Source organism: Nerophis lumbriciformis, linkage group LG19 (genome assembly GCF_033978685.3).
Source record: "Nerophis lumbriciformis linkage group LG19, RoL_Nlum_v2.1, whole genome shotgun sequence".
NCBI classification, from domain to species: domain Eukaryota; kingdom Metazoa; phylum Chordata; class Actinopteri; order Syngnathiformes; family Syngnathidae; genus Nerophis; species Nerophis lumbriciformis.
This window is the reverse complement of record NC_084566.2, coordinates 36,755,093-36,781,624: the sequence shown is the minus strand read 5'-3', so window position 1 is coordinate 36,781,624 and position 26,532 is coordinate 36,755,093. Positions and strand designations below refer to the sequence as shown.

The 26,532-nt window shown below is 42.0% G+C and overlaps 1 protein-coding gene across 10 annotated transcripts in view; it reads right to left on the bottom strand.

The window, feature by feature from the left end:
• The window catches only part of LOC133618463 (receptor-type tyrosine-protein phosphatase F), a 470,668-nt gene that overhangs the window by 158,228 nt on the left and 285,908 nt on the right, over positions 1 to 26,532 (bottom strand). For all 10 annotated transcript variants that reach the window (XM_061978831.2, XM_061978833.2, XM_061978832.2 and 7 more), the window contains 4 exons: positions 10,526 to 10,795; positions 6,309 to 6,890; positions 6,102 to 6,235; positions 1 to 95 (listed from right to left, as the gene is read on the bottom strand). The exon at positions 1 to 95 is cut by the window's left edge and continues 50 nt beyond it. In XM_061978831.2, the coding sequence (XP_061834815.1) occupies positions 1 to 95; positions 6,102 to 6,235; positions 6,309 to 6,890; positions 10,526 to 10,795 (1,081 nt within the window). The remainder of the gene's footprint in view (positions 96 to 6,101; positions 6,236 to 6,308; positions 6,891 to 10,525; positions 10,796 to 26,532) is intronic.

The following is a 26,532-nucleotide window of genomic DNA, read 5'->3' as shown; positions in this document are numbered from 1 at the left end:
TTTTCAGAGCGGGCCGCCAGCGAGAAGCGGTAGAGGGTGTTGGGCTTCAGGCCGTCCACGGCGTAGGAGCCCGCCGGGTCGAAGGTCACGTGCATCTGCAAGGTTCACAGCATCTGATATTGTGTCTACCGGTATTTACAATACATTTACAATACAGTAAAACCTCTAAAGTCGAACACAAAAAAATGATAATGATTAGAGATGTCCGATAATGGCTTTTTTGCCGATATTCCGATATTGTCCAACTCTTAATTACCGATTCCGATATCAACCGATACCGATATATACAGTCACCCAATCCCTGATAATTGCCATGAAAGTGTAAAAAGAAGTTAACCACTATTACACAAACAACCAAACGCAGCCTCAACTTTAATTAGGAATGAGGAAGGTGGAATGCGCCATGCAGCGAGTCATGTCACGGATGTGCCTCGAGCTAATCGATTGATCACGCTTATAATTGTTCAACTTCAGCCTGAACCCTTTCGGTCTGCAACATTTTTCAATTCATGAATGTACAACTGTTTGTTTATGTAAAACTGTTTGTTTATGTATACGGTTTGTTTATTTTGTTGACCGCTGACCGAAGACAAAAATTAAATTAAACAAACAAATAAAACGTCCCCCAGCTGTGCTCAACGTGGCTTTTATTTGATTTGCTTGGCCGTCAGTTTTTTTACATTCTGTCTGCACTACAGGATCACAATCTATTCTATTTTTATATATTTATTATATTCTCTTTATAATTCAAACCCCGGCCGAGTCATACCAAAGACTATAAAAAGACTATATATACATATATATATATATATATATATATATATATATAGCAAAAGTGATAGCCCTATCCTTGAGAAAAGACTACCTGTCTACCTCAACGCCAACGTTTAAGTTATGACTTAAAGCAGTTGTTTTCCAGACACTTACACGTGAACATCTTCTTTTGTGGTTAGAGTTTTCCGCCCTGAGATCGGTAGGTCGTGAGTTCAAACCCCGGCCGAGTCATACCAAAGACTATAAAAAGACTATATTTACATATATATATATATATATATATATATAGCAAAAGTGATAGCCCTATCCTTGAGAAGAGACTACCTGTCTAGCTCAACGCCAACGTTAAAGTTATGACTTAAAGCAGCTGTTTTCCAGACACTTACATGCGAACATCTCCTTTTGTGGTGAGAGTTTCCCGCCCTGAGATGGGTAGGTCGTGAGTTCAAACCCCGGCCGAGTCATACCAAAGACTATAAAAAGACTATATATAAATATATATAGCAAAAGTGATAGCCCTATCCTTGAGAAGAGACTACCTGTCTAGATCAACGCCAACGTTTAAGTTATGACTTAAAGCAATTGTTTTCCAGACACTTACACGCGAACATCTCCTTTTGTGGTGAGAGTTTTCCGCCCTGAGATTGGTAGGTCGTGAGTTCAAACCCTGGCCGAGTCATACCAAAGACTATAAAAAGACTATATATACATATATATATATATATATAGCAAAAGTGATAGCCCTATCCTTGAGAAGAGACTACCTGTCTAGCTCAACGCCAACGTTTAAGTTATGACTTAAAGCAGTTGTTTTCCAGACACTTACACGCGAACATCTCCTTTTGTGGTGAGAGTTTCCCGCCCTGAGATCGGTAGGTCGTGAGTTCAAACCCCGGCCGAGTCATACCAAAGACTATAAAAAGACTATATATACATATATATATGTATATATATATATATAGCAAAAGTGATAGCCCTATCCTTGAGAAGAGACTACCTGTCTAGCTCAACGCCAACGTTTAAGTTATGACTTAAAGCAGTTGTTTTCCAGACACTTACACGCGAACATCTCCTTTTGTGGTGAGAGTTTTCCGCCCTGAGATCGGTAGGTCGTGAGTTCAAACCCCGGCCGAGTCATACCAAAGACTATAAAAAGACTATATATACATATATATATATATATATAGCAAAAGTGATAGCCCTATCCTTGAGAAAAGACTACCTGTCTAGCTCAACGCCAACGTTTAAGTTATGACTTAAAGCAGTTGTTTTCCAGACACTTACACGAGAACATCTCCTTTTGTGGTGAGAGTTTTCCGCCCTGAGATCGGTAGGTCGTGAGTTCAAACCCCGGCCGAGTCATACCAAAGACTATAAAAAGACTATATATACATATATATATATATATATATATATATATATATATATATATATATATGGCAAAAGTGATAGCCCTATCCTTGAGAAGAGACTACCTGTCTAGCTCAACGCCAACGTTTAAGTTATGACTTAAAGCAGTTGTTTTCCAGACACTTACACGCGAACATCTCCTTTTGTGGTGAGAGTTTTCCGCCCTGAGATGGGTAGGTTGAGTTCAAACCCCGGCCGAGTCATACCAAAGACTATAAAAAGACTATATATACATATATATATATATATATAGCAAAATTGATAGCCCTATCCTTGAGAAGAGACTACCTGTCTAGATCAACGCCAACGTTTAAGTTATGACTTAAAGCAATTGTTTTCCAGACACTTACACGCAAACATCTCCTTTTGTGGTGAGAGTTTTCCGCCCTGAGATTGGTAGGTCGTGAGTTCAAACCCCGGCCGAGTCATACCAAAGACTATAAAAAGACTATATATACATATATATATATAGCAAAAGTGATAGCCCTATCCTTGAGAAGAGACTACCTGTCTAGCTCAACGCCAACGTTTAAGTTATGACTTAAAGCAATTGTTTTCCAGACACTTACACGCGAACATCTCCTTTTGTGGTGAGAGTTTTCCGCCCTGAGATTGGTAGGTCGTGAGTTCAAACCCCGGCCAAGTCATACCAAAGACTATAAAAATGGGAGCCATTACCTCCCTGCTTGGCACTCAGCATCAAGGGTTGGAATTGGGGGTTAAATCACCAAAAATTATTACCGGGTGTGGCCACCGCTGCTGCTCACTGCTCCCCTCACCTCCCAGGGGGTGATCAAGGGTGATGGGTCAAATGCAGAGAATAATTTCGCCACACCTAGTGTGTGTGTGACTATCATTGGTACTTTAACTTTAACTTTAATATACATACACACATGCACATTATAGTGTCTTTAGGGACTTTAGTTGAAGCTAGAACCAATAATTCATGTTTATGGATTTGATTCTTATGGGGAACTATGTTTTGGTTTACAAAGCATGTTCAAGAACCACTTAAGTGCGTAAACCGAGATGCCACTGTATTTAACCCTAATTGTAAACTTAAGCAGGCTGTACTAATGTACACGTGTAAAGATAAGTTGAACAAGGCCACATAAATTGGTACACTGCAAAAACTAAAATCTAAGTAAGATGAAATATCTCAAATAAGGGTGATATTTGCTTATTTTCTGTCTGATAAGATCATTCTTCTCACTAAGCAGATTTTATGTTAGAGTGTTTTACTTGTTTTAAGGGTTTAAATGATCCTAGTAAGATATTACAGCTTGTTGCTGAGATTTGATGACCTATATTGAGTAAAACATGCTTGAAACTATTTTAGTCCAAATGTCCAAAACACACCCAGCAATGGTGCAGAGGAAGGCGGGGAAGAAGAGGGGGAAAGGCGGCCAAAATGGTCAAAAGTCCCAATTTTGTCCAAAATACCTCCCCGGGTTCCAGTCCCGCGAGTCCCGCTGCCGGCCGGGATGCAAAACATGTCCAAAACGCACCCAGCAAAGTCCCACGGGAAGTGGGGGAGAAAAGTCGTCAAAAGTCCCCAAAAATGTTCAAAATACCTACCTAGGTTCGAGTCCCACATGGAGTGCCACAAGTGCACTCGAACCCAGGTTTGATTTTTGAACATTTTACCGACTTTTCTTCCCGCCTTCCCGTGGGACTTTGCTGGGCACGTTTAGGACATTCTGGGCATCCCAGCCGGCGGCAGGACTTGTGGGACTGGAACCTGGGTAGGTATTTTGAACATTTTTGGGACTTTTGCCGACTTTTCCAACTTTTATCCCCCCTCCCCATGGGACTCGGCTGGGTGTGTTATGGAAATTTTGGGCATCCCGGGACTTGCGCGGCCATACATACGATTTTATGTTAGAGTGTTTTACTTGTTTTAAATGTTTTGGTCCTAAATGATCTCAGTAAGATATTACAGCTTGTTGCTGAGATTTGATGACCTATATTGAGTAAAACATGCTTGAAACTAGAATATCAACTGTTGCAAAGCTGTGTCATCAACACTCACAAGTATAAAACTACTTTTTTAAAGTAATCATTTCTTATCGTGAAAAAAAATTAATGACTTTGACACAATTGTGTCTCATAATTAAAACAGATGACAGCCAAATGGACTTTGCTGTTTTATTTTCAATGAAACAATAGAAAATAGGTACTCATATAGTAGTACAGTTGGCACAGTACAGTGAACTGACAGTTAATATTTAAACATTTAACATTTCTAACAATTTTGAATAGAAATAGTTCATGCTGTCATGTCTGTATTATCATGTTTTGTTTTAAGTCATGTTTTGTTTAGTTTCTGTCTTTTCACTCCCTTGTCTGGTCACCATAGCAACCATTAGTTTTCACCTGTCACGTCACGCACCTGTTTCACGTTTTGACTCACACACACCTGTCACCAATCATGTCACTGTTATTTAAGCATACCTTGTTCATCACTCGTCCTGCCTGCGTTGTTTTGATGTCACACCGGTTTATGTCTTGCTCTGTCCAAGTAAGTTTCCATGTCCATGCCATAGCTTCTGTTTAAGATTAGCCTCACTTGCGTTTTAGGCACGCTTGCCTCCGTTTTTGTTGTTGTTGTTGTATTGTTTATGTTCGCGGTAGTGCGTGATTTATGTTAATAAATCCTAGCCTACCTTCACGCTGTTGTCCGGAGCCGTCTATTTTGCATTGGAAGAACAACCCCGCAGCTAGCTGCAAACCCCACGTGACACATGCACATTCAGATAAATTCTTCAAAATTACAATTTTGGCCGGGTCCGGGCTGTATATATAAAAGTTAAAAGTTAAAGTTAAAGTACCAATGATTGTCACACACACACTAGGTGTGGCGAGATTATTATTATATGCGTACTAATTGACTGAAAGAGTGCGCATTTGGTGCGATGATGTCATGTTATCCATGGAAAAATGCATTTTTAGACCATATGATTTGCCTGAGCGGCTCGGAGACCCCGAGAGTAACAAGCGCTTGCCTTTCCATTAAGAACAATAAATTAGTTTTTAGTACAAGTTTGCTGGTTTCATGAAATGTAATGCCGAGCGCATATCATTATGTCAAGATAATGGCACTAGCATTTACTTCATTTAAGAATATTTTTCAACATATTGAGCAAAAAGGTCTCTTTTTTTTTCTACCAAGAAAAGTGCACTTGTTATTCGTGAGAATATACTTATTTTAAGGTATTTTTGGGTTCATTGAGGTTAGCTAATTTTACTTGTTTTGGAAAGTCTTGACAAGCCAAATTTTCTTGTTCTATTGGCAGATAATTTTCCTTAGTTCAAATAAAATACTCCTAATTTTTGTATGATTTTTTCTTGTTTTTGAACACTGACTTTTTGCAATGTTATAGTCCTTTGTTCAACTTATTTAGTTATACTAGTGGCGTTCCTCAAAGTTCCATTTTAGGTCCACTCTATTTCATTACGTGGGCTATTCAACTGGTGGCCTGCGGGTTCAGTTAAAAAAAAAAAAACATGTCAGAGACTCACATTTTTGCAGCAGGATCTTAAATACACGAGAGTGTTGTCATATAGATGATCTTTGACTAGCTTTTTCGCAAAAAAAAAAAACCCTGTAACTTTGACAAAATACATCTCTACTGTAGAGGACACTGGTTGTTCGGATATTTTTTTTTCTACCAAGAAAAGTGCACTTGTTATTAGTGAGAATATACTTATTTTAAGGTATTTTTGGGTTCACTGATGTTAGCTAATTTTACTTGTTTTGGAAAGTCTTGACAAGCCGAATATTCTTGTTCTATTGGCAGATCATTTTCCTTAGTTCAAGTAAAACACCCCTCATTTTTGTATTTTTTTTTCTTGTTTTTGAACGCGGACTTTTTGCAGTGTATAGGCAGTACGTTCAAGCAGGTTGTGATGCTCACCTTGTTGTCCGAGCCAGCCTCCCAGTACTGCAGCTCATACTTTATGATGGGGTCCTGCACAGGCCACAGCCATGACAACAAGATGCGGGTGTCGAGCTCAGCCTCAGCCTCAAAGCTGGATGGCTGTGACGGCACTATGGACGAGGAGGCAAAATTTCATTGAGCTTTACAAAGATAAGTGCGAAACTGACCGGCGGGGATACTCACCCCCCTGCTGGGTCTTGACTTGAAGGATGTCCGAGGGCGGGCCGTCCCCGACGGAGGTGAACCCCAACACCCTGAGGCTGTAGGTGATATCGGGCGTCAGGCCAGAGATGGTGGTCAGGCTGCTGTCGTCCGTGTTGTGTTTCTGCCAGGCGCTGAGGGGAGCGCCGTGATCGGAGCTGTAGTACACCCGGAAGCCGCGGATATGCCCGTTGGGCTCCTCGGGCGGCTCCCACTGGACCAGCATTGTAGTCGCACTTAGCATTCGCGCTTGGACGTGCAGAGGCGGCGAGGAGGGCGCCTGTTCGCCGGTTCGCGTCTCCACAGGGTCGCTGGGCGGCCCACGGCCGATGTTGTTGACGGCCATAACACGGAACTCGTACTCCGAGTAGGGGCTCAGTCCGCCGATGCTGTAGCGAGTGGTGGCGACACCTTCTACTTCCTGGAAGCCATTTTCTGATGCCTTGGCTCGGTACTGGATCATGTAGTAGGACACGGGTTCCGGGTTGCCCGAGTCCCAGGTCAGCGTTACACTGGTGGCTGTCGTCTCGGTCACGATGAGAGACGTGGGGGGCTTTGGCAGAGCTAAAAAAGAAGATTGCTATTAGATGAATACAAAAGGTTGTTTCGTGAGATCACCCTTGAAGCCATTATCCCCAAATACGCATTCTCTTTTCAATAACACAGTTTGAACACAGAGTGCTCTGCTTTTGTAGTTGGATGAATACCGACTGAAGAAACCTTTCTTGAAGAACCGTGAGCATCGATTACACAGAAGTAAGCTGATGTTTGGCTATGTTGAAGAAAGGACTTTTTGACTGTGACGTTCTGCCTTCGCTTAGGCTGCTTTTGTACTGCACTGTGTGCCAAACTAACATGTACTCAAGCGGTGAGTTTTAACTTCAAACCGGAGCACAAGACTATGGGAGTCAAAAACAACTCAGGGGCTCAACAGAGGGGCTCTTGCATTAAGGAAGAGACTGAAAGCATGAAGAAATCGTGTATTTCAGCTAAGTGCGGAGGATAAGACGAGGAGTATGAGTTAGTCATCCACTGTCTTTGTCTTTAGGTCAGTGGTTCTTAACCTGGGTTCGATCGAAACCCTAGGGGTTCGGTGAGTCGGGCTCAGGGGTTCGGCGGAGGTCAAGCCACACCCGACTCATCGTGTACATAAAAACTTCTCCCTATCGGCATAGTCAAACTGATTTGCAGGTGTGTAAGTTGTTGTGAGTTTATGCACTGTGTTGGTTTTGTTCTTTGAACAAGGTGATGTTCATGCACGGTTCATTTTGTGCACCAGTAAAACATCATATAACTGTCTTGAATTAAAAAAAAAAAACATTTTATTTTTCACTAAAGAAGGGTTCGGTGAATGCGCATATGAAACTGGTTATGAACCTCTGCTCTAGGTGGAGGTGGAGACCGCAAGCATGCACACACACAGAGAGAAGTCGAAGCTTGTAACGTAAACGTAACGTAGTAGAAACAATCTGTATCAGCCTCGAAATCGAGTCAATTTTGAACTGATCGACTAACTAACATAATTAAACTGGTATCCTGAGGTTAGGGTTGCAAAGGGGTGGAAAGTTACCACGGGAAGTTTGGAAATTTTGACCATTTTTTAGATCATTCAAAGTTGGACACCGTCCATCTAATCATCCACTGTCTTTGTCTCTAGGTCAGTGGTTCTTAACCTGGGTTTGATCGAAACTCTAGGGGTTCGGTGAGTCGGCCTCAGGGGTTCGGTGGAGCCTCCGCCGCGGAGGTCAAGCCACACCCGACTCATCGTGTACATAAAAACTTCTCCCTATCGGCATATTATGGATACGGCAACAGCAGAAGTCACACTGGTTTTCAGGTGTGTAATTTGTTGTGCGTTCATGCACTGTGTTGGTTTTGTTCTTTGAACAAGGTGATGTTCATCCACGGTTCATTTTGTGCACCAGTAAAAAATCGTATAACATTTTATTTTTCACTAAAGAAGGGTTCGTTGAATGCGCATATGAAACTGGTGGGGTTCGGTACCTCCAACAAGGTTATGAACCTCTGCTCTAGGTGGAGGTGGAGACCGCAAGCATGCACACACACAGAGAAGTCGAAGCTTGAAACGTAAACGTAACGTAGTAGAAACAATCTGGATCAGCCTCGAAATCGAGTCAATTTTGAACTGATCAACTAACTAACATAATTAAACTGGTATCCTGAGGTTAGGGTTGCAAAGGGGTGGAAAGTTACCACGGTAAGTTTGGAAATTTTGACCATTTTTTAGATCATTCAAAGTTGGACACCGTCCATCTTATTCTGTAGAATAAGATGAGAAGCTTGTGAAACACTAATGCAATGCCACACACAGATATAAATAGTCAGCTAAACAATTGGAGTAGTCTTTAAAAATATTTGACTGATGGACAAAGGAATAGAAATAGGCTAGATGAATAAATGAAGAGTCAATCAGCATGCTAAATCAAACTATAACCTACATTCTTGTATGACAACAGAATGGCTAGCAGAACAAGAAGACAGAAGAAACTACACCTTTTGATTTAGTATTTGCTAGTTGAACTTTACAGATCACAGTCAAAAACAACTCAGGGGCTCAACAGAGGGGCTCTTGCATTGGAGAAGAGACTGAAAGCATGAAGAAATCGTGTATTTCAGATAAGTGCGGAGGATAAGACGAGGAGTATGAGTTAGTCATCCACTGTCTTTGTCCCGAGGTGGAGGTGGAGACCTCAAGCATGCACACACATAAGTCGAAGCTTGAAACGTAAACGTAACGTAGTAGAAACAATCTGGATCAGCCTCGAAATCCAGTCAGTTTTGAACTGATCAACTAACTAACATAATTAAACTGGTATCCTGAGGTTAGAATAATTATGTATATATTATCACACTAACTTTAGTATGCTTAAAGGGGAACATTGTCACAATTTCAGAATGGTTAAAACCATTAAAAATCAGTTCCCAGTGGCTTATTATATTTTTCGAAGTTTTTTTCAAAATTTTACCCATCACGCAATATCCCTAAAAAAAGCTTCAAAGTGCCTGATTTTAACCATCCTTATAAACACCCGTCCATTTTCCTGTGACGTCACATAGTGAAGCCAACACAAACAAAGCGGATGAGGGTATGTCTACAGAATATATTAGTTGATGAAAATTGGGCTGTCAGCACTCTCAAAGTGCATGTTGTTGCCAAATGTATTTCATATGCTGTAAACCTAGTTCATAGTTGTTAGTTTCCTTTAATGCCAAACAAACACATACCAATCGTTGGTTAGAAGGCGATCGCCGAATTCGTCCTCGCTTTCTCCCGTGTCGCTGGCTGTCGTGTCGTTTTCGTCGTTTTCGCTTGCATACGGTTCAAACCGATATGGCTCAATAGCTTCAGTTTCTTCTTCAATTTCGTTTTCGCTACCTGCCTCCACACTACAACCATCCGTTTCAATACATGCGTAATCTGTTGAATCGCTTAAGCCCCTGAAATCCGAGTCTGAATCCGAGCTAATGTCGCTATAGCTTGCTGTTCTATCCGCCATGTTTGTTTGTATTGGCATCACTATGTGACGTCACAGGAAAATGGACGGGTGTATATAACGATGGTTAAAATCAGGCACTTTGAAGCTTTTTTTTAGGGATATTGCATGATGGGTACAATTTTGAAAAAAACTTTGAAAAATAAAATAAGCCATTGGGAACTGATTTTTAATGGTTTTAACCCTTCTGAAATTGTGATAATGTTCCCCTTTAACCTGGGTTCGATCGAACCCTAGGGGTCCGGCGAGTAGGCCTTAGGGGTTCGGCGGAGGTCGAGACACACCCGACTCGAGTAAATAAAAACTTCTCCCTATCGGCGTTTTAAGAATACAGCAAGAGCAGAAGTCACATTGATTTGCAGGTGTGTAAGTTGTTGTGAGTTCATGCACTGTGTTGGTTTTGTTCTTTGAACAAGGTGATGTTCATGCACGCTTCATTTTGTGCACCAGTCTTGAATTTGAAAAAAGTAATTTTTCACTAAAGAAGGGTTGGGTGAATGCGCTTATGAAACTGCTGTGGTTCGGTACCTCCAACAAGGTTAAGAACCACTGATCTAGCATGTTGCATTCTATGTTTATTCCCGTGGAAAGTGTCCAACTTTGAATATTCCCGGAGTTTTGCAACCCTACCTGAGGTACGTCTGTACTTACTTTCCCACCGTGCGTCTGAAGCGGACCACTGACCTTTGACCGTGACCTGAGCCGTGGCTTCGATCAGGCCCAGCGAGGACATGGCCACGCAGGTGTAGTTGCCCGACTCGCGGATGTTGGTCACCTCCAGCACGTTGCGCCCCATCGGCATGTCCTCCTCCTTGGTCAGCTCCGTCAGGCCCATCATCCACTTGACGTAGGGCATCGGCGAGCCCACCGCCACGCACGTCAGGTTGACGCTGCCGCCCGGCATCACTTCCTGGTTCGTGGGCGGGATGGAGAATCTGGGCGGGACTCTCCGCACTAACAGAGCGAGGACGGGACAAGGGTTAGGGTTAGATCTGGTGAATCAATAGCGTAAAGGAGGGCATTTGTCCAACTGTGCACACAATTAGAATCTGTCACAAGATGGTCTTGGAAAGGGGGGAGTATTGGATTCTTTTCTCCACAAAAGGGACTGGAATAAACTCCAACTGGACCTCTTTTGTCAGCGTGTCAAACGGCGGTGGCAAGAGTTGCATCACTGAGGGAACCTGCAGAGAGGGATTGTTGAATTTCTCCTCCCTCGCTCCCTGGCTTTGTGCAGTTGAGATATGCAGATGGGCTGACATTAAAAAAGAGGGGTTCCCATGGAGACGAGGAGGCCCGCTGATGTTGCCGAGGGACAAGGCAAACACGGATGCGCCAGGCTCAATACGCCATCCAGAGAGAAAAGCCACCCCCAGAATAAACAGACGGGCGGCGTTTACACGTGACTTATTTTCCCCCATTCTGAATAACAAGCAATGCACTTTTTGTGGCAAGCGTAACATTGGGGGATCAAACTTTGGAAACTGTAACATAATGAACATCAGCACACGAGCTGAATGGAAGGAGCAGGGCTTCTTTGATTAGGAAGAGAAGGAAGCTAAGCCAAACGTTTGGCTGCCCAGTGGGAGGCCATTAATGCTGCTATTTAACCCTTGTGTAATGTTCGTATTTGTTGTTACTCAGCCAGCGTTTGTGGGTCTGATGGACCCGTTGAAATTTGTGGCTTTTAACATACTTGCCAACCTTGAGACCTCCGATTTCGGGAGGAGGGGGCGTGGTCGGGGGTGGGGCGGGGCGTGGTTGGGGGCGTGGTTAAGAGGGGAGGAGTATATTGACAGCTAGAATTCACCAAGTCAAGTATTTCATACATATTATATATATATATATGTATTAGAGATGCGCGGATAGGCAATTATTTCATCCGCAACCGCATCAGAAAGTCGTCAACCATCCGCAATCCACCCGATCTAACATTTGATCAGAACCGCTTCCGCCCGTTGTTATATATCTAATATAGACGATGCAAGGCATTAGTGAGGTTATAAAGCTTTTGCCTGTTAAAGAAAGGAGACTGATCCAATGCAGCACAGACATTCGCGTGCCACGCTGTCACGACCCAGACGCACACCAGTGCGCAATCATATGGGAGCCGCGCTGAGCGCACCTCCAAGCGCGTCTCGCTGCCGGCGACGGCCGGGTATATGGGCCCGACGCTCCAGCGCCATCCATTTTCAGGGCTAGTTGATTCGGCAGGTGGGTTGTTACACACTCCTTAGCGGGTTCCGACTTCCATGGCCACCGTCCTAGCTGCTGTCTATACCAACCAGGGTGAGCCCCACCCCTTTCGTGAGCGCACTGCGCGCGGAGTGACCCCTGTTACGCGCCCCCGGCAACAGGGGTGGCGGGCAGGTAAGCTGCGCGGGCGGAGCGCGCGGAGTGACCCCTGTTACGAGCCCCCGGCCACAGGGGTGGCGGGCAGGTAAGCTGCTTACCTGCTGCGCGTGACGCCGGCCGCGGCGAAGGCGGACGAGGCGGGGTGTCGGTGCGGTGGGCGCGGTGGTGACTCTGGACGTGCGTCGGGCCCTTCTCGCGGATCGCCTCAGCTACGGCTCCCGGTGGGGCCCTCTCGGGGGAAGGGGCCTCGGTCCCGGACCCCGGCGAGGCGTCCCTTCTCCGCCCCCGTAAAAGTGTCCATCTCTTTTTCTTTTTTTTCTTCTGTTGTGGCATATGCAGCAGGTGCCTGCTCGTTTTTCGTATGTGGGTAACAACATTTAACTATGTATATATATTTCCCAATTGGTTTAACTGCCACCCGCCTGAATCTATTTAAAATCTAATTTTTTTCTATTTCAATTAACCACCCGACCCGACCCGACCCGCGGATAAAATCTAATTTTTTTAAATTTCATCCGCCCGATCCGCGGATAATCCGCGGACTCCGCGGTTGTGCCCGCAAACCGCGCATCTCTAATATGTATATATATATATATATATATATACAGTATATATATATATATATATCTACATCCTGAAAATATGTAAAACAAAACTGTGTTTAGATAATTGATACTTCAAACTTGCATAAATAAATCTTAAGGAATATAACATAACTTGGCTTCTGAGAGTTTCAAAATGTAATGAATAAAATGCTAAAGTTGTTGATAAACAAGCAATTATTTTAATAATTAAATATGGTCATTTTAAATGAATTATTATGATAATTTAAAATCAATTATTTCAAATATGTTTATTTTAATGTATAATTCTATGGCTGGATGTAATAAGGAGTCACGAAAAAATACAAATAAAAATACAATTAATTTTGATGTTTTTAGCAAAATATTAAAAAAGTATATATATATTTTTTTTAATTAATAAATATATTTATTTTTAGGTAAAATGAACATAATAATACAATTTATCTCTAGTCTGGATGATTTAGTTCTTGTCACCCTGTTGTCCGCCCGTCATAAAGAAAAGGCTGTCCTCACTCAGGTCCGCATGGAGCTGGAGGGGGCGTGGCTTCCAGCTCCGGCTGAAAATCGGGAGATTTTCGGGAGAATATTTGTCCCGGGAGGTTTTCGGGGGAGGCGCTGAATTTCAGGAGTCTCCCGGAAAATTCGGGAGGGTTGGCAAGTATGCTTTTAATGCCTCATAATCAAACACTTTTATGTTAAAATACTGAACAGATGTTTATTGGGATAAAGCAACCCAAAATGTTGAAAGAGCCATATTGGACCAAAAATACAAAAACAAATCTGTCTGGAGCCGCAAAAAAAATAAAAGCCATATTACATACAGATAGTGTGTCATGGAATTAAGATGACTTAAAGGAAACTAAATGAGCTCAAATATAGCTACAAATGAGGCATAATGATGCAATATGTACATATAGCTAGTGATGGGTCCAGCAACACCGATGCATCGGCGCATGCGTCGAGCTCATAGAGCGAAACCCTGTGTCGGTGTGCGTACCGCTTTTAGAAAGTCACGTGACCGATCATGAGCTGTTTTGGTCACGTGACCGATACGCAAACTGTGTCGCACTGACGCCTCCTCTGTGCCCTGTGAGCGGGTCTTTTCTACAGCCGGAGAAATAATAACTAAGAAGAGAAAGCGTCTAAAATTTAATACGTTAGAAAAACTGTTTTTTTTAAAAATAAAAATGTGTAAAAAAAAAATAAAAATAAAATAAAATTCCAGGTCCACAAGCATCCTTATTCACAACACGTTCTCTTAGATTTCCATGTTATGATACATGTTCACATTATTTATTGACTGTATCTAAAAAAGACAAAAAATATATTTTTATTTAAATGAAGTTATGAAATAATCCTAAATGAAATACAATGACTTGGTTTATATTATTGTATATACTAGGTCAGTGGTTCTCAACCTTTTTTCAGCAATGTACCCCCTGTGAATTTTTTTTTTAATTCAAGTACCCCCTAATCAGAGCAAAGCATTTTTGGTTGAAAAAAAAAAAGATAAAGAAGTAAAATACAGCACTATGTCATCAGTTTCTGATTTATTAGATTGTATAACAGTGCAAAATATTGCTCATTTGTAGTGGTCTTTCTTGAACTATTTGGAAAAAAAGATAAAAATAACTAAAAACTTGTTGAAATATAAACAAGTGATTCAATTATAAATAAAGATTTCTACACATAGAAGTAATCATCAACTTAAAGTGCCCTCTTTGGGGATTGTATTAGAGATCCATCTGGATTCATGAACTTAATTCTAAACATTTCTTCACAAAAAAAAAATCTTTAACATCAATATTTATGGAACATGTCCACAAAAAATCTAGCTGTCAACACTGAATATTGCATTGTTGCATTTCTTTTCACAGTTCTTTTTGACAGACATTTCAGTGACAAACCTGAGCTTGTGCTTCACTGAGTTTATGAACTTACATTCATATTTTGTTGAAGTATTATTCAATAAATATATTTATAAAGGATTTCTGAATTGTTGCTATTTGTAGAATATTTTTTTTAAATCTCATGTACCCCCTTGGCATACCTTCAAGTACCCCCAGGGGTACACGTACCCCCATTTGAGAACCACTGTACTAGGTCATAAAATCAGTGCCAGTTGAGTCGGTCCATAGGTTGCCTGTAGGGATTTTTAATGTCCAGCAGATGTCAGTATTTAGTGACACAGTATCGACACAGTATCAATACAGTTTTGCAATGTGTCGAAACGCTTCATGACGCCTCATCAACCCATCACTACATATAGCTAGCCTAAATAGCATGTTAGCATCGATTAGCTTGCAGTCATGCAGTGACCAAATATGTCTGATTAGCACTCCACACAAGTCAATAACATCAACAAAACTCACCTTTCATGCACAACGTTAAAAGTTTGGTGGACAGAATGAGACAGAAAAAGAAGTGGCATAAAACACGTCCTAGAATGTCGGAGAAAGTTATACATGTAAACAAACGACGGTGAGTTCAAGGACCGCCAAAATTAGTAGGACAAAACGGTGCCCGCCAAATACTGGAATCAGTGAAGCATGTTTAATATAAACAGTGTGCTTTATAACAATTAGGGAGGTTTGTGTCATGTTTGTCCTCCTACACCAGGGGTCGGCAACCAGCGGCTCTTAGCGCCGCCCTAGTGGCTCTCTGGAGCTTTTTCAAAAATGTATGAAAAATGGAAAAAGTTGAGGGGAAAAAAAAAAATTTTTTGTTTTAATATGGTTTCTATAGGAGGACAAACATGACACAAACCTCCCTAATTGTTATAAAGCACACTGTTTGTATTAAACATGCTTCACTGATTCCAGTATTTGGCGAGCGCCGTTTTGTCCTACTAATGTTGGCGGTCCTTGAACTTACCGTAGTTTGTTACATGTATAACTTTCTTCGACTTTGGAGGACGTGTTTTATGTCACTTCTTTTTCTGTCTCATTTTGTCCACCAAACTTTTAACGTTGTGCATGAATCCACAAAGGTGAGTTTTGTTGATGTGTGGAGTGCTAATCAGACATATTTGGTCACTGCATGACTGCGAGCTAATCGATGCTAACATGCTATTTAGGCTAGCTATATGTACATATTGCATCATTATGCCTCATTTGTAGCTATATTTGAGCTCATTTAGTTTCCTTTAAGTCATATTAATTCAATTTATATCTCATGACACACTATCTGTATGTAATATGGCTTTTAATTTTTTGTGGCTCCAGACAGATTTGTTTTTGTATTTTTGGTCTTTCAACATTTTGGGTTGCCGACCCCTGTCCTACACAAACCATATTAAAAAAACACAACAAATATTTTCCCCTCAACTTTTTACATTTTTCATACATTTTTGAAAAAGCTCCAGAGAGCCACTAGGACGGCGCTAAAGAGCATGCGGCTCTAGAGCCGCGGGTTGCCGACCCCTGGGATAAGGTAAACATCTGGCATTAAAGGCCTACTGAAATGAATTTTCTTTATTTAAACGGGGATAGCAGATCCATTCTATGTGTCATACTTGATCATTGCGCGACATTGCCATATTTTTGCTGAAAGGATTTAGTATAGAACAGGGGTCGGCAACCCGCGGCTCTAGAGCCGCATGCGGCTCTTTAGCGCCGTCCTAGTGGCTCTCTGGAGCTTTTTCAAAAATGTATGAAAAATGGAAAAAGTTGAGGGGAAAATATTTTTTGTGTTTTTTTAATACTGTTTCTGTTTTCACTGCTGGACTCCAGAAAGAGGTTCCGCAGTCTCCGTAGCAGAACCTCCAGGTTCTGTAACAGCTTCTTCCCTCAGGCCGTAAGACTCTTGAACGCATCATAATAATCCCCTCAATTCCCCCCCCAAAAATTGATTAACTGGCTGGAATATAAAGACAATATAACATACATCCATAAACCTGGATGCGTATGCGAAAGTGCAATACATTTATCTGTACAGTACCGTATTTTTCGAACTATAAGTCGCATTTTTTTTCATAGTTTGGCCGGGGGTGCGACTTATACTCAGGAGCGACTTATGTGTGAAATGATTAACACATTAGCGTAAAATATCAAATAATATTATTCATCTCATTCACGTAAGAGACTAGACGTATAAGATTTCATGGGATTTAGCGATTAGGAGTGACAGATTGTTTGGTAAACGTATAGCATGTTCTATATGTTATAGTTATTTGAATGACTCTTACCATAATATGTTACGTTAACATACCAGTTGGTTATTTATGCCTCATATAACGTACACTTATTCAGCCTGTTGTTCACTATTCTTTATTTATTTTAAATTGCCTTTCAAATGTCTATTCTTGGTGTTGGCTTTTATCAAATACATTTCCCCCAAAAATGCGACTTATATATGTTTTTTTCCTTCTTTATTATGCATTTTCGGCAGGTGCGTCTTATACTCCGGTGCGACTTATACTCCGAAAAATACGGTACAACATATAGAACATGCTATACATTTACCAAACAATCTGTGACTCCTAATTGCTAAATCCCATGAAATCTTATACGTCTAGTCTCTTACGTGAATGAGATAAATAATATTATTTGATATTTTACTCTAATGTGTTAATAATTTCACACATAAGTCGCTCCTGAGTATAAGTCGCACCCCCGGCCAAACTATGAAAAAAAACTGCGACTTATAGTCCGAAAAATACGGTAGTTATTTGAATGACTTTTACCATAATATGTTACGTTAACATACCAGGCACGTTCTCAGTTGGTTATTTATGCCTATTGTTCACTATTCTTTATTTATTTTAAATTGCCTTTCAAATGTCTATTCTTGCTGTTGGCTTTTATCAAATACATTTCCCCAAAAATGCGACTTATACTCCAGTGCGACTTATATATGTTTTTTTTCTTCTTTATTATGCATTTTCGGCCGGTGCGACTTATACTCCGGAGCGTCTTATACTCCGAAAAATACGGTAATCTATTTATTTATATCTGCACCTTATTGATTTTTTTCATCCTGCACAACCATGAGCTAACACGACAAAATTCCGTTCCTATCTGTACTGTAAAGTTCAAATTTGAATGACAATAAAAAGAAAGTCTAAAAAACTAAAGTCATGTGGGAAAAAAAAAAAACCAGGACATTGTGTTTGTGAAAGCCGACACTTCTTACTTCTCAACAACTTGTACACAAAAGGTTGCAAATTGTTCAAAAACATGAATCCCTGCTGTGTTGCCTGGGCTTTCATTTTTTTGGGGGGGACAAATACACAGCATGGGGGATTGTTTATGAAATCACCAAAGTAAGACTCTCGTGGGTCGGCTTGACTTGATTTTTTTTTTATGCAGCTCGATACGACATTCTCTGTAGCTTTCAGGGATTTATCGGAATCGCCGCACATTTTAGAGGACTGGCAAGCATGTGCGGAACATTCTAGCAAGATTGGCATAGAACCAACCGATGCAACTGTTGCAGGCTTGGCAAGTAATTGATCATTTGTGTAATTATTCAACAACTTTGAGGATATCTTTGTTACATGTAGGCAGTGTTGCCAACTCCTAAGCAAGGAAAGTAGCTATTGGCTGTCCTAAAAGTCACTAGATGATGTCATCGCCTAATTTGCATAATTCACTGCAAGGAGAGGTAAGTCAGTTTAAAAAAATGATAATTATTCATTAAAATGCAGATTTTATTAATACATTTTGTTCTGCATTGATCAATGTTAGAGTATCACATCTAATCAAAAGAATGGAGGGTTGTGATATTCACTAACTGTTCAAATAATTATGTATAAGTTATCACACAACTCATACGCTTAAAGGCCGTTGCTATAGTTATTATCTATTGTGCTCAAGTTGTACTTTTCTATCCGTGCAAAGGCACACAAGTTGTAATCTTCCACTGCCAGTTGTCTCGCAGCAGCAGTTTGTTTCCAGACCTTGCCTGCTTGACAGATTGTACGCCTCCTCTTTTATTTGGACTTTCCCTGATTACATGGCAACAGCTGTTTCTAAGGGAAAGGGGGTGGTAAACAGCCATTGCCTTTGTTTGACAAAACAGAGACAGGGCGAAATCACGAGTGTCAGCATATTTCCATTCTGAATAATCCCGTATTGTGTCTACTGGGGGCTGCTTGCGTTACCCCTCCCCTCAGATCAGCCTCAGTGATGTTAACTAGGGAACTCCTGAATAAATAGAGGAGCGCATGGGGCTGTGCCTTAGAGCGTAGGGTGAAAACAATTTGAAATGTGGACTCGTCAGACCACAGAACACTTTTCCACTTTGTATCAGTCCATCTTAGATGAGCTCAGGCCCAGCGAAGCCGACGGCGTTTCTGGGTGTTGTTGATAAACGGTTTTCGCCTTGCATAGGAGAGTTTTAACTTGCACTTACAGATGTAGCGACCGACTGTAGTTACTGACAGTGAGTTTTTGAAGTGTTCCTGAGCCCATGTGGTGATATCCTTTACACACTGATGTCGCTTGTTGATGCAGTACAGCCTGAGGGATCGAAGGTCACGGGCCTAGCTGCTTACGTGCAGTGATTTCTCCAGATTCTCTGAACCCTTTGATGATATTACAGACCGTAGATGGTGAAATCCCTAAATTCCTTGCAATAGCTGGTTGAGAAAGGTTTTTCTTAAACTGTTCAACAATTTGCTCACACATTTGTTGTCAAAGTGGTGAACCTCGCCCCAGCCTTGTTTGTGAATGACTGAGCATTTCATGGAATCTACTTTTATACCCAATCATGGCACCCACCTGTTCCCAATTTGCCTGTTCACCTGTGGGATGTTCCAAATAAGTGTTTGATGAGCATTCCTCAACTTTGTCAGTATTTATTGCCACCTTTCCCAACTTCTTTGTCACATGTTGCTGGCATCAAATTCTAAAGTTAATGATTATCAGTTTGAACATCAAATATGTTGTCTTTGTAGTGCATTCAATTGAATATGGGTTGAAAAGGATTTGCAAATCATTGTATTCCGTTTATATTTACATCTAACACAATTTCCCAACTCATATGGAAACGGGGTTTGTAAAAGGTAAAGCTACAGGCTTAGGTGAAATATAACAACAAGGTATGATTTTGACATGCAAGGACCGGAAAGACTTGCTAAGTCTGAGAAGGAGACAAGGGTGACATTCTCAGGGATGGCATGCATGGAAGCTGGAGGAGAAGACACAGACAGGATTCACAATTACGCTCGCTAAGGCGATAAGGAGGAGCGTTCTCATCTACAAAACTGATCCCCGGTGCGACTGATGCAAGCATGACGAGCCGGTCACTGAGTTTCTCCAACATGAACTCATGAAAAAAGACCACAGAGGAGTGGGCCCTAATGTTGGACTATTACACTCCAGAGTGTCTGTTATCCTTCCATGATAGCGCAGACTTAACAGCGCTAAGAGTAGACGGTCAATGAGGCCCAGCGTATTTTCAACACTTAATGTCGTGAATAATTCATGGCGTGCGGTTAAGTTGGGAGAGCTGCTGCGCAACAAAATGACTAGAGGGCAGGTAATTGTTATCGATCCCTCCAACACCGCGGCGGCTATCCTGTTGAGCGGCAGGCCGGGGAGAGAGACGGGGGCGGGTGTGTGCGGGACTTTATCAAAACCTGCAAAATAAACCCGCCTGCCTCCTTTCCGGATATCCATAAATTTAACAACCTTGACAAAGTGTCTGACGATAGCGGAATGCGTTCAGTCAATCCGCATCGGAGGCAACTGGCACAGTCAGCGGGCTCCCAAGGATTCCTGGCAGCCAGGCCAGCCATGATGGCCGATCAGCCAACTGTCAGCAACAATGCCAGCTCAATCTAGAATATTCTAACGACTGGCAGAGTTTCGCACCAGAAGAGACGACTCCCCAAGTATATTTTCCTTGGTTTCTCTTGCGTGAATGTCAAGATTCTCAATAGGGTAGCAGGCGCTGCCGACGGCCACCTATTATCGCTACACGGTGGCCGGGGAGAGAGACGGGGGCGGGTGTGTGCGGGACTTTTATCAAAACCTGCAAAATAAACCCGCCTGCCTCCTTTCCGGATATCCATAAATTTAACAACCTTGACAAAGTGTCTGACGATAGCGGAATGCGTTCAGTCAATCCGCATCGGAGGCAACTGGCACAGTCAGCGGGCTCCCAAGGATTCCTGGCAGCCAGGCCAGCCATGATGGCCGATCAGCCAACTGTCAGCAACAATGCCAGCTCAATCTTGAATATTCTAACGAGTTTCGCACCAGAAGAGACGACTCCCCAAGTATATTTTCCTTGGTTTCTCTTGCGTGAATGTCAAGATTCTCAATAGGGTAGCAGGCTCTGCCGACGGCCACCTATTATCGCTACACGGCGGACGCTCACGGCTGTAAAAATTGACGGAAACCCAATGCCTCTCTGTGAGAATAATTATGTATATATTATCACGCAACTTTATGCTTAAGGGCCGTTGCTATAATTATTGTCAATTGCGCTGAAGTTGTATTTTTCTTTGTCTGTGCAAAAATGCAATCCAAAAGATGGCAAGCCAGTCTTGTATCAGTGTTTGTGTCCAGGGACGGCCTGCTGACTGCCAAGGCCGAACATGACGCAGACAGAGCAGAGACAAGGCGATATCACCAGCGTCAACACATTTGCATTTTTGTATAATCATATATTGTGTCTTACTGGAGTTGTCGAGATTACCCCCCTTCCCTCAGCGACAGCTTCAGTGATGTAACCAGGGACCTCCCAAATAAATAGAGGAACGACTTTTAGAACGTAGTTTGGATCTGTAACTAGAATACGGCCCAAAACACGTCTCTCCTCATTGAGCCAAATTGAACTCGGTCTCTGCATGATTCCTTGCTTCTCGTCTGTTTAATAGATGTCATCAGTGTTTGAACCTGACACTCTCTGTGGGGGAGCACTAGTGTATGTAGACCTTCATGCACTAACACCAATGTCCTCGGCATGACGTTAAAGTGCATCCGGTCTTGGGGCACTAGGAGGTTAACCCCTTTACTACTGTTACCCCAGGTGGCCCTTGGCAAAGGCCTAGTACCTGACTGCCCCCTAGCCAGGGATACGGTGAAGACTTCAACGGCGGAGCAGGCGGAAGACGGTAGATGTAAGAACCACCACAACGACTGCGATGGCCGAAGAAGGCACCCCCACATCCATGTGGGCCCAGTTATGGGGAAATAACAAGTTTAAAGTTAAAGTAGCAATGATTGTCACACACACACTAGGTGTGGCAAAATTATTCTCTGCATTTGACCCATCACCCTTGATCACCCCCTGGGCGGTGCCGCCCCGGGAATCAGTTTTTGGTGATTTAACCCCCAATTCTAACCCCTGGTGCTGAGTGCCAAGCAGGGAGGTAATGGGTCCCATTTTTTATAGTCTTTGGTATGACTCGGCCGGGGTTTGAACTCACAACCTACCGATCTCAGGGCAGACACTCTAACCACTAGGCCCAAGACCTCAACGGTGGAACAGGCGGAGGATGATTGCTAACCCTATGGAGCGTCGCAACGGCTGGGATGGCGGATGAAGGCTGCAGCAGAAAAGGGTCCCCAGTCGTCTTGGACTCCATGCCACTGGACCCTGTCAAGGATCGTGTGGTGACTGTCTGTGCACCAGTCTCCCCACGTTAAACAAAGCCACGCACAGGCATCCTCCTCTTGCCGATTGTATTGTACCATATGTCCTGGCAAGAAATCTACGTTCAAAGAACTCTGGCTTATTAGTGATTCCCAGAGCCCGAAAAAAAGTCTGCGGGCTATAGAGCATTTTCTATTGGGGCTCCAGTACTCTGGAATGCCCTCCCGGTAACAGTTAGAGATGCTACCTCAGTAGAAGCATTTAAGTCCCATCTTAAAACTCATTTGTATACTCTAGCCTTTAAATAGACCCCCCTTTTAGACCAGTTGATCTGCCGTTTCTTGTCTTTTCTCCTCTGCTCCCCTCTCCCTTGTGGAGGGGGGGGGGGGCACCGGTCCGATGGCCATGGATGAAGTGTTGGCTGTCCAGAGTCGGGACCCGGGGTGGACCGCTCGCCTGTGCATCGGTTGGGAACATCTCTGCGCTGCTGACCCGTCTCCGCTCGTGATGGTTTCCTGCTGGCCCCACTATGGACTGGACTCTTACTATTATGTTGGATCCACTATGGACTGGACTCTCACAATATTATGTCAGACCCACTCGACATCCATTGCATTCGGTCTCACCTAGAGGGGGGGGGAGTTACCCACATATGCGGTCCTCTCCAAGGTTTCTCATAGTCATTCACATTGATGACCCACTGGGGTGAGTTTTTCCTTGCCCTTATGTGGGCTCTGTACCGAGGATGTCGTTGTGGCTTGTGCAGCCCAGGAGGACCGTCATACTCGCTTTGAGTGACCGCCGATGAGACCTTCATGGACTGACGGGTGTTGTTGACACGAGACAATAAGGGTGTTGCTAAAGAGGAACAATACAGCACAGATCTAATAAAGCCTTCAGCAAAACACACAAGTGCTCCTTGTGTGTTTTGGCAAGGCGGACTGAAACCTGTTTTCAAGGGAGCGACGTTGGACAGCATGCCGGGACTCATGCAAATGAGGAGACAATAATAGAAAAAGTACAAAAACAGCAATGAGAGACTGACATTTCCATTTGTCTGAGGGGAGGGATTTCGAGGGTCTCTCATCGGGATCTCACCTACGCATCAAATTAAAAGAGGCGGTGCTGGGGGGGAGGGCGGGGTTAAAAGTGAAAAAGGACCAACCTTCGCGCTGATCTGTGCGCGGATGAAGTGATTTGGATGGAGGTGAGCGATGGAATGAAAGAGTGGAGAGGAAGACAAGACAGTGTTATGGAAACAGGTGACATGGTGCTCACGCTCACCGTGCGATGCAGACAACGTCAGGAAAGGCTTGAGGGAATTTGATCGTCAACAATTTGAGCAGTTTTAATCAAATCAAATCAACATTATTTATAAAGCACATTTAAAATTGACCAAAGTGCTGTACAATGGGCAGGTTAAAAAATAATACGAGAACCGAGCAAACACAACGCAAACAGAGCACGATAAAAAATAAATAACTAAAATAAATAGAACATAAAAACAGGTTCACAGCAGGTGTATTCTGGGGCACCATAAAAAATAATAATAAAAAAAAAAGTTAAAATCCTTACACAAACACTTTGTGTAAACACTAATAATGCAGTGATCAATCAGCCACCGATTTTCATTAAAAAAGTTTGTGCCAAATAATTTAGTTCAGTTTCGGTGTATTTGGAACATGCAATGTAACTAGGGATGTCCGATAATGGCTTTTTGCCGATATCCGATATTCCGATATTGTCCAACTCTTAATTACCGATACCGATATATACAGTCGTGGAATTAACACATTATTATGCCTAATTTGGACAACCAGGTATGGTGAAGATAAGGTACTTTAAAAAAAATAAAATAAGATAAATAAATTAAAAAACATTTCTTGAATAAAAAAGAAAGTAAAATAATATAAAAAGAGTTACATAGAAACTAGTAATGAATGAAAATGAGTAAGATTAAGTGTTAAAGGTTAGTACTATTAGTGGACCAGCAGCACGCACAATCATGTGTTCTTACGGACTGTATCCCTTGCAGACTGTATTGATATATATTGATATATAATGTAGGAACCACAATATTAATAACAGAAAGAAACAACCCTTTTGTGTGAATGAGTGTAAATGGGGGAGGGAGTTTTTTTGGGTTGGTGCACTAATTGTAAGTGTATCTTGTGTTTTTTTATGTTGATTTAATACAAAAAACAAAAAACAAAACAAAAAAAACGGACATTTCTAGTTTTTATACTGTTTTACTTTCTTTTTTATTCAAAAAAATGTTTTTAATTTATTTATCTTATTTTATTTTATTTATTTATTTAAAAAGGACCTTATCTTCACCTTACCTGGTTGTCCAAATTAGGCATAATAATATGTTAATTCCACGACTGTATATATCGGTATAGGTAATTAAGAGTTGGACAATATCGGAATATCGGATATCGGCAAAAAGCCATTATCGGATGTTCCAAATACACTGAAACTGAACTAAAATATTTGGCACAAACTTTTTTTATGAAAATCGGTGGCTGATTGATCGGTGCATTATTATTGTTTACACAAAGTGTTTGTGTTTTTGTAAGGATTTTTAACTATTTTTTTTAATTATTATTATTTTTTAAATTTTTATTTTTTATCGTGCTCTGTTTGTGTTGTGTTGTGTTTGCTCGTTCCTCTTATGTGATCATCTTCTAACCTGCCTATTGTACAGCACTTCTGGTCAATTTAAAAATGTGCTTTATAAATAAAGTTGATTTGATTTGATTTGCTGTCATTTCTTGGAGAACCTGTGTCATTTCCAGTACAAATGATGCAAATTAATTGTACCGCAAGTCTCTATGAAATCCCAAAAGGACCTCTGGATCAAAAAAGCAGCATGGAAAAGACATTTTGTGCAGGAGAAACGGCGTGATGGCAGCACTTTATCCCTGTGACATATGGACACGTCATATGGATACATGGAACAGACAGTTGCTATATTCCGCCACGGACAAATGAATGCCGACAGTGAGCAATGAGCGACTGCTTGTCATTCCGCCCACGCCGACCAAGTCCTCCGGTAGAGGAGGGTCACCGAGAGCGACACTTGTGCACACCTACAAAATGTACCGCACTCTTAATGGACGGAGGAGTGCAAGGACGGGGAGTGAGGCGGGGAGCAAAAACAAATGCGACGCCTCTCTCTCTCTCTCTATCTCTCCCACCCCTGTGCTGAAATATGAAGACATCATTCTGCGGTGGCTGTAAAATGTCAAGACAAGGGTGGCGGCTGCTATGCGGGCAGCACAACCCAAAGCCTGCCAAGCGGCGGATCAGGTAGCGGTGCTGAGTGATGGCAAATTAACACGTTGGCACACGCTAACATGCACATTTAACAAGTCGGAGGAGAGATGTTGGAACAAACCTCGGCAACACGATCAAATTATCACTCACGCATTGTTGCACGTCACTTTTTCGAGGAGACAAATGACCGAGTGTACACTTAGTGTGTAAAAAACCCAGCATGGTTTAATCACGACAGAGAGATTATACAACATTAATTCTGATTGTCAGTTTAAATGTAGTGACTTTTTTAATCCAGCATTACGAAACGTCAACAAAGTATCACTGCAGCGTCAATACAGCCAGCGAGTGTGCCACCCACTCACTGAGGCTTCGTTTAACAATCACAAGCCTCTAATTTAACTCTGCAAGTGTGTTTTATTTGACGAAGACCGTAGAACTGGGAGTGGAACCTATCATTTATTTTGAGGTAGACAAGTGGCAGACGTGCTGGCTGCTCAGTACAATATGGCTCAGTCCACAATAATAATGCAATGGATAAACGAATAACTTAATACAACTAAAGTATTTGTGCAGGTTTGCACTGCATTGTTGTTTTCAAATTGGAATAATAATAATAATAATAGCGATTAACTAACGAACAAAAGAATGAACAAGCACACTAACAATCACATAAACAAGCTAACGAGCACACTATCAACCAACTTACAAATTAACAAACAACCTATCAAACCAACTAACAAATCATTAAGCTTACCCACACACTAACAAATCACCTTACAACTTAACAAACACACTAACAAACCAATTTATTAACTAACAATGACACCAACGAACCAACTAGCTCATAAGCACACTAAGGAACCAACTAACAAATGAACAAGAACACTAACGAACCGGCTAACAACTGAACAAGAACACTAACGA